The 11,338-nt window shown below is 42.6% G+C and overlaps 1 protein-coding gene and 1 long non-coding RNA gene across 3 annotated transcripts in view; one reads left to right on the top strand and one right to left on the bottom strand.

Annotated features, from left to right (window-relative positions):
• Positions 1–3,062: 3,062 nt before the first annotated feature.
• Positions 3,063–11,226, bottom strand: LOC141499689 (uncharacterized). Its single transcript, XR_012471727.1, has 4 exons — positions 11,018–11,226; positions 6,758–7,379; positions 6,221–6,273; positions 3,063–5,014 (listed from the first exon to the last, which is right to left on the bottom strand). It is a non-coding gene; the product is annotated as an uncharacterized LOC141499689 (long non-coding RNA).
• Positions 9,111–11,338, top strand: part of ADCY8 (adenylate cyclase 8) — a 397,409-nt gene continuing 395,181 nt past the window's right edge. For both annotated transcript variants that reach the window (XM_074202342.1, XM_074202341.1), the window contains exon 1: positions 9,111–11,108. In XM_074202342.1, coding sequence (XP_074058443.1) covers positions 10,143–11,108 — 966 coding nt within the window. In that variant the 5' untranslated portion in view covers positions 9,111–10,142. The remainder of the gene's footprint in view (positions 11,109–11,338) is intronic.

Below are 11,338 nucleotides of genomic sequence, written 5' to 3'. Positions count from 1 at the left end.
AGAAAGGTTGGATGAGTTCATAGCTAAACCAACAATGCATTAGTGTCCCAGATTTCCCACATCCCTTCCAATACTGACCATTATTCTTTTTGGTCATATTGGGCAGTCTGAGAGGTATGAAGTTGCACCTCAGAGATGCTTTAATTTGCATTTCTCTAATACGTAGTGATTTAGAGCAATTTTTCATATGACTATGGATTGCTTTGACTTCCTCACCTGTAAATTGCCTTTGCATATCCTTTGACCATTTGTCAATTGGGGAATGACTTTTATTTTTGAAAATGTGACTCAATTCTCTGTATATTTTAGAAACGAGTACTTTGTCAGAAATATCAGTTGTAAAAATTGTTTCCTAATTTACTGCATTTCTTTTTATCTTGGTTAGAGTGGTTTTTCTCTGCAAAAGCTTTTTAATTTAATGTAATCAAAATTATCTAGTTTGTTTTTAATGATGTCCTCCATCTCTTCCTTGATCATAACCTGCTTCCCTTTCTATAGATCTGACAGGTAAACTACTCCTTGATCTCCTAGTTTTCTTATAATATTGTCTTTTATGTCTAAATCCTATATTCATTTTGATTTTATCTTGGTATAGGATGTGAGGTGTCTAATCCAAGTTTATTCCATACTAACTTCCAATTTTCCCAACAGTTTTTATTGAAGAAAGAATTTTTGTGCCAATAACTGGAGTCTTTGGGTTTGTCAAAGAGCAAATTACTATAATCATTTCCTGCTATTGCACTTAGTCTATTCCACTGCTCCACCACTCTGTTTCTTAACTAATACCAGACAGTTTTGATGACTGATGCTTTATAATATAATTTTAGATCTGTAAGGTTAAGCCACCTTCTTTTGCCCTTTTTTTTTCATTGGATCCCTGGACATTCTTGAATTTTTATTTCTTCATATGAATTTATTTGAAACTTTTTCTAACTCATAAAAGTAATTTTTTGGAATTTTGAATGGTTGGGCACTAAACTAATTTAGTTTTGGTAGAATTGTCATTTTTATATTAGCTCAGCCTGTCCATGAGCAGTTGATGTTTATCCAGTTATTTAAATCTGATTTTATTTGTGTGAGAAGTGTTTCGTAATTGTAATTCATTCAAAGTAACCTCAGACAATATAAAATACCTGGGAGTCTACCTGCCAAGGCAAATTCAAAAAATTCTCGTACAAAAATATTCTTAGCAGCCCCGTTTGTGGTGGCAAAGGATTGGAAATTAAGTGAATGTCCTTCAATTGGGGAATGGCTTAACAAACTGGTATATGTATGTCATAGCACACTATTGTTCTATTAGAAACTAGGAGGGGTGGGAATTCAGGGAAGCCTGGAAGGATTTGCAAGAACTGATGCTGAGTGAGATGAGCAGAACCAGAAAAACACTGTACACCCTAATAGCAACATGGGGGTGATGATCAACCTTGATGGACTTGCTCATTCCATCAGTGCAATAATCAGGGGCAATTTTGGACTATCTGTGAGGGAGAATACCTTCTTTATCCAGAGAAAGAATTGTAGAGTTGGAACAAAGACCAAAGACTATTACCTTCATTTAAAAAAAAAACAAACCTTATCTTATTATGTAATTTTGCTATCTCTTATACTTTATTTTTCTTCCGTATGGGCATGATTTCTCTCCTATCACATTCAACTGAGATCAGTGTATACTATGGAAACAATATAAAGGCTAAGAGAATGCCTTCCATGGGGGTGGGTGGGGGAGAGAGTCAAGAATGCGGTAAAAATTGTAAAACTCAAAATAAAATTTTTCAAAAAAAAGAAAACAATTGCCCCACAATTCTTTTAGAAATGTCAAGAGATGTATTTCCTCATCACCCCTTGGGTCCCCAGGCATGGATGGATTCTGTGGAATGAACCTATATATTAAATGACAATTCACTGAACCAGCTCAAGTTCATAATAAAAAAAAAATGATCCAAGAAAATTAGTATCTTTTTTCTTTTCTTCTGGAATTTTGGAGCTTTTAACCATAAACTAATCTAGGATAAATTAATATCACACATATTTGAATAGATCTATAAAGGATAATGGATACTTCACTCATTAGAATGCAAACTCCTTGTGGCCAAGACTATTTAAATTATATCCTCAATTTCTAAAATAGTAGCTCACATAGAATAAGTTTTTGCTAAATTCTTTTTAATAGCTACTTACTACCTGCTTGCTAAATTCTGTTTTTATCTACATTTTTCTTTTCTTTTTTCCTCTAGGTTAAAGGTCTGGTCCTGTCCTTTTACAGAATTCTTCAAAACTTAAATCAAGATTCTGTTTATGGAAAAATCAGATGTAAATTATATTTGCCTGTGGCCAGTTTGGAGGATTATCTAGCTGGAGAAAAAGATATTTTACTAATGACTAGATTCTAGCTCCGAGGACAAAGATATATTTTATTTATTTTTATCTCCCCTATTAAAAAATGTTTGTTGTTTTGTTGACTGAATGCATGGATGAATAAATAAGCATTACTATGGTACTCCTTACAAACTGTTTTGATATTTTAGTTGCTTTTGAATGATTCTGAATTAGGGTCTTTCACAGGATATAGGCAAATTTTTTAATAGGCCATCAAATTTTTACTACCAAAAGTCTTTACTCATGAACTTAAGAAAAACAAACAATTATGTTTAAAGACAGGATAAATTTTAGTCTATTTCTTGATAACTTTCAAGAGTTAGATGCAGGTCTGGGTATACTTAGTGGAATGTAGGTCACACTTTTGCAGATGCCATGCCCCTTAGATGTGACTGTTTACCATTAATCAGCAGGTGGTGAGAAATGTTCATTTTTCTGTCAAAATGTAGGTGGTAATCTTGGGCAGCTAGGTGGCATAGTGAATAGACCACTGTGTTTGGAACCAGAAAGATTCATCAATGAGTTCAAATCAGCCTCAGATATTTAATAGTTTTGTGACCTGAGCAAGTCACTTAACCATTTTTCTCAGTTCATAAAATATAAAATGGACTGGAGAAGGATATGGCAAACCAGTATCTCTGCAGGAAACCCCAAATGAAGACACGGAGAGTGGGATACAGCTCAACGTCAATGGTATTACCACAGTTAACAGGTAATTCAGACTAGTATTTTGAACAGCATACATAGAACAGCAATTCACAAGGCATTTAAAAATGAGTTGGAAAATATAAAGATTTTTTCTTAACTTTATTTGTAAAAATGAGGGAGAACCAATCAGGCAGACCAGTGAGATACATTAGAGAGGACAATGAACTTGGAGTTGGGCAATTCTCATTTCAAATTCCAATTTAGGCATTTATTTACTGGGTGAACCTGATTAATCAATGAACTTCCCTAGATCTCAACTTCCTCATCTGTAAAATGAGAGAGTTGTGTGGATTTGATGGCCTCTTAGCTCTAGATTTATGATCCAAAATACTTGACACTCCCTTGCCCCACAATAAAAAATGAGGAAGAGTTTTAGCACTTAGGTCTCAGAGGGTAGGACTAGAACTGGTAATTATAAAGAGAATGATTTTAGAGTGGAAAATCTGCCTAAAAATGGAACAGATTGCTTAGCAAAGAGTGCTCTGCAACATTGGAAATTTTTATGAAGAAGCTCAAAAGACAGTTGAGGAAGGTTCTAGTCAAATGTGGGTTGAACTATACCAGAGTTTTCAGACTTTGCTAATTAACAAAGACTTTTAAATTGTAAGAAACATTATTTGGCAGATGATCACAGCCACACCCATTGATTCATTTTAACTCTATTCCTCACATTTTTCCCCCTTTGTCATAGGATTTCATCTGTGTGGGGAACTTCCTCTATCATTTTATGGATGGAACATCCCAGTTATCTATTATTAGACCAGAAAGCTGACTAAAAGTACTGAGAAACATGGTAGGGGAGTAGATAGAGAGCTCAGAATTTAGGAAGTTCTAGATTAAATTCCATGTCACACACATACTGCCTTAGAACTCTAAGTCTGTTGTTGTTCAGTTGTTTTCTGTTCTCTTTGTGAACCTATTAACATATGTGAGGAATGTGGGGGTGTTTGGTTTCCACTAGAATGACAAGGGAGATTGTTAATTTATATTACAAAGACTGGAGTCTGTCTGTATTGGTGCCTATGGGCCTATGGGCAGGCATGTGAGTATAAGACAAACGAATTGGCCCCCAACCTGATCAAAACTTGAGATCAGATCAGGTCTGCCACATCTAGTTCTGAGTTAACCCAGGATCTGTGTCCTTCATCTTTTCGCCTGCTCAAGGTACTGTTTACTTCCCTGTGCTCATTTGTAAAATGACTGGGGGGGGGCGGGGAAGAGAACATATGGAAGTGAATATTTCAATTAGATTGTGACCCTGGCCAAAGACTGGCATGAAGGGAAGAGGAATAGGCCTTTCACACTGCATATAAGACCCAGTATTGCCATAATTTGGGGCCTCTTTCCTTTAAGAGAGATGATCCATCTTTGCAAAGATGTATCAATAAAAGTCATTTTAATCACTCTAGACTAAGTATAATGATGATTCATTGATAACACATATATCTTGGCAAAGACACTAGAGTGATTTGTCATTTAATTCTCCATCTTATTTTACAGATGAGGAAACTAAAGCAAACAGGGCTAAGTGACTTGCCCAGGGTCACATACCTAGTAAGTCTTTGAGATAAGATATCCATTTATATAATATTTTACATATTAACCTTGTAATATAAATACTGATAGTATTAGTTTTACTAAACTGTTGTTATTCAGTCATTTCCAGTCATATACAACTCTTAATGACCCCATTCAGGGTTACATTCAGGTTAACAACTAAACTGGAGTGTTTTTCCATTTCCTTTTTTAGTACATATAGATAGGTTAAGACAGACATTATAATAGATGCTTAATACATGTTTATTCTTTTGATGAAGGAAACTGCCAAGGGACAAATTTAGGCTCCATAGGAAAGGGACTACGTCTTCCAAAGTTGAATGCACTGCTGCATAGGAATTTTTCAAACCAGACTGAATTGCCACTGTTGACTCTAGAAGAGACAATTTTCCAAGAATTAGGTAGACTGTAGCTATTAAGATCTCTTCCATTTCTGAGATTCTGTTAAGGAGATGTCAGATAACTACTATGAAATCATTAATAATGCTTGTCAATTGGTGGAGTAGATATTTTATACTTTATTCACAACAGCATCTGCATATATTTGAAAAATCTAAATTTGCATGTGTGCCCTGTGGGTATATACATTTACACATATAAAACTGAAATCCCATCTAATTTATCTAGAAGTTATCTTCACTGAAAATACCTGTCATCAATACAGACTATTTGCTTCTTTAAAATTTGTACTCCAGTTATTTAAAGATGTTGGGAGTTTAAGGACTTTGCTCTAGGTCAAATGGCCATTATTATCTGGGGTTGGGCTTGAAGCCAAGTCTTATGGAGGCTAAACAAACCTGCTTATCAATATATAAGCACCACATTATCTATTTCCTCAAGAGAAGCAGATTTGCTTATTTATTACACTGAGACATTTCATGAGATAGCAGATACTGTTTCATAGATTCCAATCTGGAAATCTGATTAAAGCTTTGTATGCTTTTGGATGTAGAGCTCCCTGGGTTAGAGGGTCATCCTATTTGAAGATTCTATTCAATACTAAATGCTTCAAAAACCAGTAAGTGAAATACTCTGTTTACACAATTATACACTATGTCTACCACTTTAAAAGAGGAAGGCTTCCGAGTTCATTTTAATAGATATGTACTCCGTCCTCTACTCTGATTCACTGCCATTAGATTCAAACTCTGAAATCATGAAATTCCTTGACTTTCTTCAGGTTGCTCTGTTCATTCATCATCTAGGACTTAAAAAAATTCAAACTGGGGATCAATTCATTCGTTTGCACTCAATCTTTTTTATTAAGAGGCATTCTGGTTGGAGGGACATTTGAATATGGAAAGTTTCATCTGAATTCAAAGATGTTTTTTATTTGGGATGTATCTACAGACCTTTGAGGGAAGGTAATGGAAAAATGAAGAGATCAGTTCTTTTACCAAAATTGTGCATGTGTCCATTAAGTATTGAGGTGTTGGGGGGAGAGAGTTGACTGTGAAGCAATGGACCACAACTAGCTAGAGAAGTGAATCAATTTCTCTAGATGAGCAGGGAATAGTATTATATTTGACATTTAATAACTCATATTTCTCTGTTGTTTTAAAATTTATTAGTCACTTACCTCACAACAACCCAGTGAAAATTACTTTTCTTTTTTTATAACACATACCCCATCTGTAAATAATGCAATATGGAAACACTGTTAATTCTCATTTTGAATATTGGTTCAAAAACAAGAAAAAGCCAAGTTCCTTCCCCTCTTTAAATTCCTACCCTACATATTCTTTTTCTAAAGCAGATCTTGTTATAATTTCTTTGATAACCTTATAGGAATAGTAACATGTGTTTTAGGTACTATATATTTTCTGCAAAGAAATATATTGTTGTGTTAAAAGTCTTTCTTTCCAGAGAAAATACTTATTACTTCATCTTTTTGGATAGGATTGAGATATAAAAGATTCTTAGAGTCCCATTAAATTTTCAATCAAGTGGAATCAAAGCTGACATCATCAATGTTTCCTAGTTTCCTGAAATCAAAGTTTAAGGGAGAGGAAATGCTGAACACGTCTCTCCTCTCTTTCCACTGTTTGGATGGTTTTCTAATATGTTTAATGAGTATTTTACATTTATGATTATTTATGTAGTAAAGTCACCTCACCTTCAGTAGAGTGTTCTGCAGACAGTAGGTGCTTTAAATATATTCATGAATTCTCAAAGCATGGGTGCCTCAAGTCTCCAGACTCCTTGAAGTCTAGTCTGAAACTCATTTACATGGTAAAGAAACACATACATAACAGAAGTACACACTTTAGGTATTACAGGATTGATAACTCTAGAATCTATGGGGGTGCTGTATCCATTGTCTCAATCAATTTTCTTTTTTTTTTTTTCCAGGGCTGCAGAGGAGATGAATTGCTCCCTTAGATTATGGGAAGGTCACTTCTTTTGGTGATGAGATGGGGCTGATGGGGCCAGCTTGATGGTCATTTTCACCTCCCGGCGAGGGGGAAAGAAGACTGCACCTTGCTGTCACTAGCATCAGATGACAGTGCAGTCCCTGGATCTTTTAGTTAGGCAGTGGGAGACGGCAGCAGCAGCAGCATCAATAATAGTGGCTGCAGTCACTTCATGATCTTGGAATCTGGACTGCAGGTGCGCCCTCTGCAGCAACCAGGAATCATTAGGGTCTTCCAAACAGCCCTCAGGAGCCAGGGAAAAGTGCATTTCTTGTGGCAGCAGGCATTAGAATTGAGCTGGTATCACTGAGGCTATATCTGATTCTGTTTGGGGGAAAAGTTGAAAGGAACCAGTTGAAATACCTTAGATTCCTGGTACCTCACTTTGAATATATACCAACTTCTTTCTGAGAATACAGCTGTTTAAGCAAATGTCTTAGAAGGCTCAACACCTGACCCCTTAGGGAATTCTTTCATCTCCTCCTCCAGTCTCTTGAAATTTTACATTTGAGTAATAAAATGACACAAAGACAGTTTGATTCTTCTTTTTTATGCATGCAAAAAGCAAACCTGTTTATGAACTGGAAAACTACTTCTACCAATGCAAGCCAACCCCCTTATATATATATATACATATATACATATATATAGTATATATTATATATGTATATAGTATTATGGACCTATGTATGGGTGGATGTATGTTTATATATAGTGGATAGAGCATTGACCTTGGAGTCAGGAAGAGGAGAGTTTGAAACTGGTCTTGGACACTTGGCACTTACTAGCTGTGTGATGTTGGACAAGTCACTAAACCCTGATTGCCTTGAATTCAGTTGTCCTGATCCATATCTAGCCACTGGACCCTGATGCTCTGGAGGAGAAACTGAGGCTGGTGAATTAGCCCAGTATTCCCTCACTCAAATCCAGTTCATGTGCTTATGGTGATGTCACCTTCCTAATAATGTCATGATCTTCTTTAAGAAGGAAGGACAAGCTTCATGTGTGGAGAGAGAGAGAGAGAGAGAGAGCAGATACATATAGTCATGGAGTTATCTAAAGCATTGAAAAATTGAAAAGTTAAGTGACTTATCCAGAGTCATGCAAAGGCAGCAACTTGACTCCAGGTTTCCCTTTGAGTTTCTCTTGTGGGCTGCAAGAGAAGTCTTCAGTAGAATATTCTCTATTCGAAGTTGGGAAGTTATAAGCTGTTGGAAAGTGGCCCGGACACGTCTGCTTTTGCGTTTTCCAGGAATGGGGAATAGGGAGAAGGGAAAGGGGGGTAGAGCAAGAGGAGACTTTTGTTGAACTTTGAACCCTTCCCTCCACTCTAACTGGGAAAAGAAGGTCTTCTAAGTAAAGTTGGAGGCGAGCTAGAACCTCGGACTTCACACCTGGCATCCAGTAGCCAGTGGAGACTCTCAAAAGGACAGTGGCGGGGAGAGAGGAGTGGAAGGGGGTGGGGGTAAGGAGAATAGCGAAGCTGGATATTTAAGACCACGGGAGAAAGCCCAGCAGGGAGTTCAGGCTTCTTGAGCAATTTCTCCAGGGAAGCGTGCTGTAGGTGCAGACATGGCATTCTTATCTTCACTAAAATAGATTCGGGATGATCTCCCACCTTCCTCGAGACCTTATTTTATTTTCCCTCTGAATAACCCTTTTCCTTTTTCGTTCGTCTGTCGCTTTTAAGGTGACTGGAACGTTCAGTTCCTCAGACCTCATTGGATGATACTAATGGCTCCCCTTTCCCTTCCAATGTTCTAAACTGGTGGATATAGCGGCACGTTTGCTCCCTAGCGCTATGTTTATCGCCTGCTTTCTTCCTTTGCTTCTCACTACGACTTACACCCTTTCCCACCCCCCCACCCCCGATCCCACCCCACTCTCAGTCTCCTCCAGGCCCTGGGCTAAGCAACAGAATTCTGGACAATCCTAGCTCTTCCTCTCTCGGGCCAGTTTGCAGTGCAGACAGTTAGGGCTCTTTTCTGCCCCCCCCCCCCAGTTTGCTCCTCCCTCTTTCCCTGCTTCCCCCTCCCACCTTCTCCCACCCCTGGCTTCATGGATCCCAGAGTACCTAGCGTAGGGGGGGATTGAGAAGGTTGCTTGAATCCTGGAAACCTCAAGTGGAGTCCTTCAGTTCTCCTTAGAGGAGTCAGGGGACTGGGAACCGCCCCCATCTTCTCCTCCGTGCCCCCGCCCCGCAAGCCCAGAAGACTCTCAGTCAGACCTGGCTTTGCCCTGGCCACTCTGGGCCAGCCTGGGGAGGACAGGGAAGAGGACTGAGGAGCGACCAGCTGCAGCCTTCCGCTCCCTAATTAACTCCCGGCGCCCACCTCCTTTCCGATCCCTCCTGCGGGACGTTCCGCCACCCCCTCCCTTACCTCTGCCCCTCCCCATCTGGTCAGCCCGGCTCCCCAGCCCCGCTGAATGGAGTTCTTCGGTGAGCACTGCCCCAGCGGCCGCTAGCAACTTCCCGCCAGCCACCGGACACCCCCCAAAAGCCCCCATTTTTCAAAGGATGCAGCAGCGCCGTGGGCGGCTGGGAGACCACGGCTGCGGACAGACCAGCCTGGCGCACAGCAGTAGCGGCGGCGGCGGCGGCGGCGGCAGCATTGGGGCGCCGGGGCGGCTCTGGAGGAGCGAAGGCTTCACAAGTGAGAGGAGCCCCGGAGGTGGTGCCGCAGAGAGCCCCGGGCTCTGCAAATAATCGGGGCCGCCTCGCGCCCAAGGGGGCGGCAAGAGGAGGAGGAGGAGGAGGAGGACGAGGAGGAGGAGGAGGACGAGGAGGAGGACGAGGAGGAGGAGAGGGAAGTCCAGTTCTTGGCGCTGCGCGCGCGGCGTGCAAAGAGAGGGGCTGCGTTCCTTCAGGCTCCCCTTACCCCAGAGGCTGGATCATGCTCGCCCTCCCCGGCGTCACCTTCCGAGGAGGACGAAAGGACTAGAGCTTGGCGCCCTTTCCCAACTCCTCGGGCTCCTTTTTCTCCCGTTGGGTCTTTCTGTTAAATATCGAGGAACTGCCCCCTCCCAGCCCCCCGGGGCGCTCCATCCCCTTCCCTCCTCTCGGCCGCGGCTCCCGGGTCCGGCGCGATGGAGCTGTCCGACGTGCGCTGCTTGAGCAGCACGGAAGAACTCTACACCATTCACCCGACACCCCCGGCCAGCGGCGGCAGCGGGGGGAGCGGCGGCGGCGCCGGCGGGGGCTCGCGACCCCAGAGGCTGCTGTGGCAGACCGCGGTGCGGCACATCACCGAGCAGCGCTTCATTCACCAGAGCGGCGTCTGCGGCGGCAACGGCAAGGCTGGCGACCCCGGCGGCCCCCAGCAGCACGCGCCCCCCCTCCGGCAAGCCCCGGCCCTCCCCCTCTACCCTCTGGGCCCGCCGGGCCGACCGGGCTCGGCCGGGAAGGGCGGTCACAACAACGGGGGTGGCCCCACCAGAGTCTTCCCCGAACGCAGGGGCAGCAGCGGGGACCTGGGATTCCTGCACCTCGACTGCGCTCCCAGCAACTCGGATTTCTTTCTCAACTGGGGCTACACCTACCGAGGGGTGATCTTCCCCACCCTGCGGAACTCCTTTAAGTCCCGGGACCTAGAGCGTCTCTACCAGCGCTATTTCCTGGGACAGCGGCGCAAGTCCGAGGTGGTCATGAACATCCTGGACGTGCTGACCAAACTGACCTTGCTGGTGCTCCACCTGACCCTGGCCTCGGCCCCCATGGACCCCCTCAAGGGCATCCTGCTGGGATTCTTTACGGGCATCGAGGTGGTGATCTGTGCTCTGGTGGTGGTCCGGAAGGACACCACTTCCTACACCTTTCTACAGTACAGCGGACTGGTGACCTGGGTGGCCATGACGACTCAGATCCTGGCCGCGGGTCTGGGCTACGGGCTGCTAGGGGACGGGATTGGCTATGTGCTCTTTACTCTCTTCGCCACCTACAGCATGCTGCCGCTGCCCCTCACCTGGGCCATCCTTGCCGGGCTGGTCACTTCTCTAGTGCAGATCGCCCTGGAACTAATCATCCCCCGCTTGCCGGTGAATTCCATCAACCAGGTACCTCCCCTTCCCCCTTCCCTGCCCCCGGCTTCTGGGGAGCCTGGAGAATGTTTATGAGTATATTCTTCAGTGCGTGACGGAATAGACTAAATGACCTCTAAGATCATCTTTCCAAGATTCTAGGCTTTGTATGGGTAATGCTGATTTGACAACTCTTGAACAGTATCATCCTCCTGTCCCTTCACCCCCTCCCCCTTTTTGGCACTACGGAAAGAGCAGAGGGGAGG

Source organism: Macrotis lagotis, chromosome X (assembly GCF_037893015.1).
Source record: "Macrotis lagotis isolate mMagLag1 chromosome X, bilby.v1.9.chrom.fasta, whole genome shotgun sequence".
NCBI lineage: Eukaryota > Metazoa > Chordata > Mammalia > Peramelemorphia > Peramelidae > Macrotis > Macrotis lagotis.
Note: the sequence above shows the minus strand (reverse complement) of the source record. Positions and strands in the feature narration are given on the sequence as shown.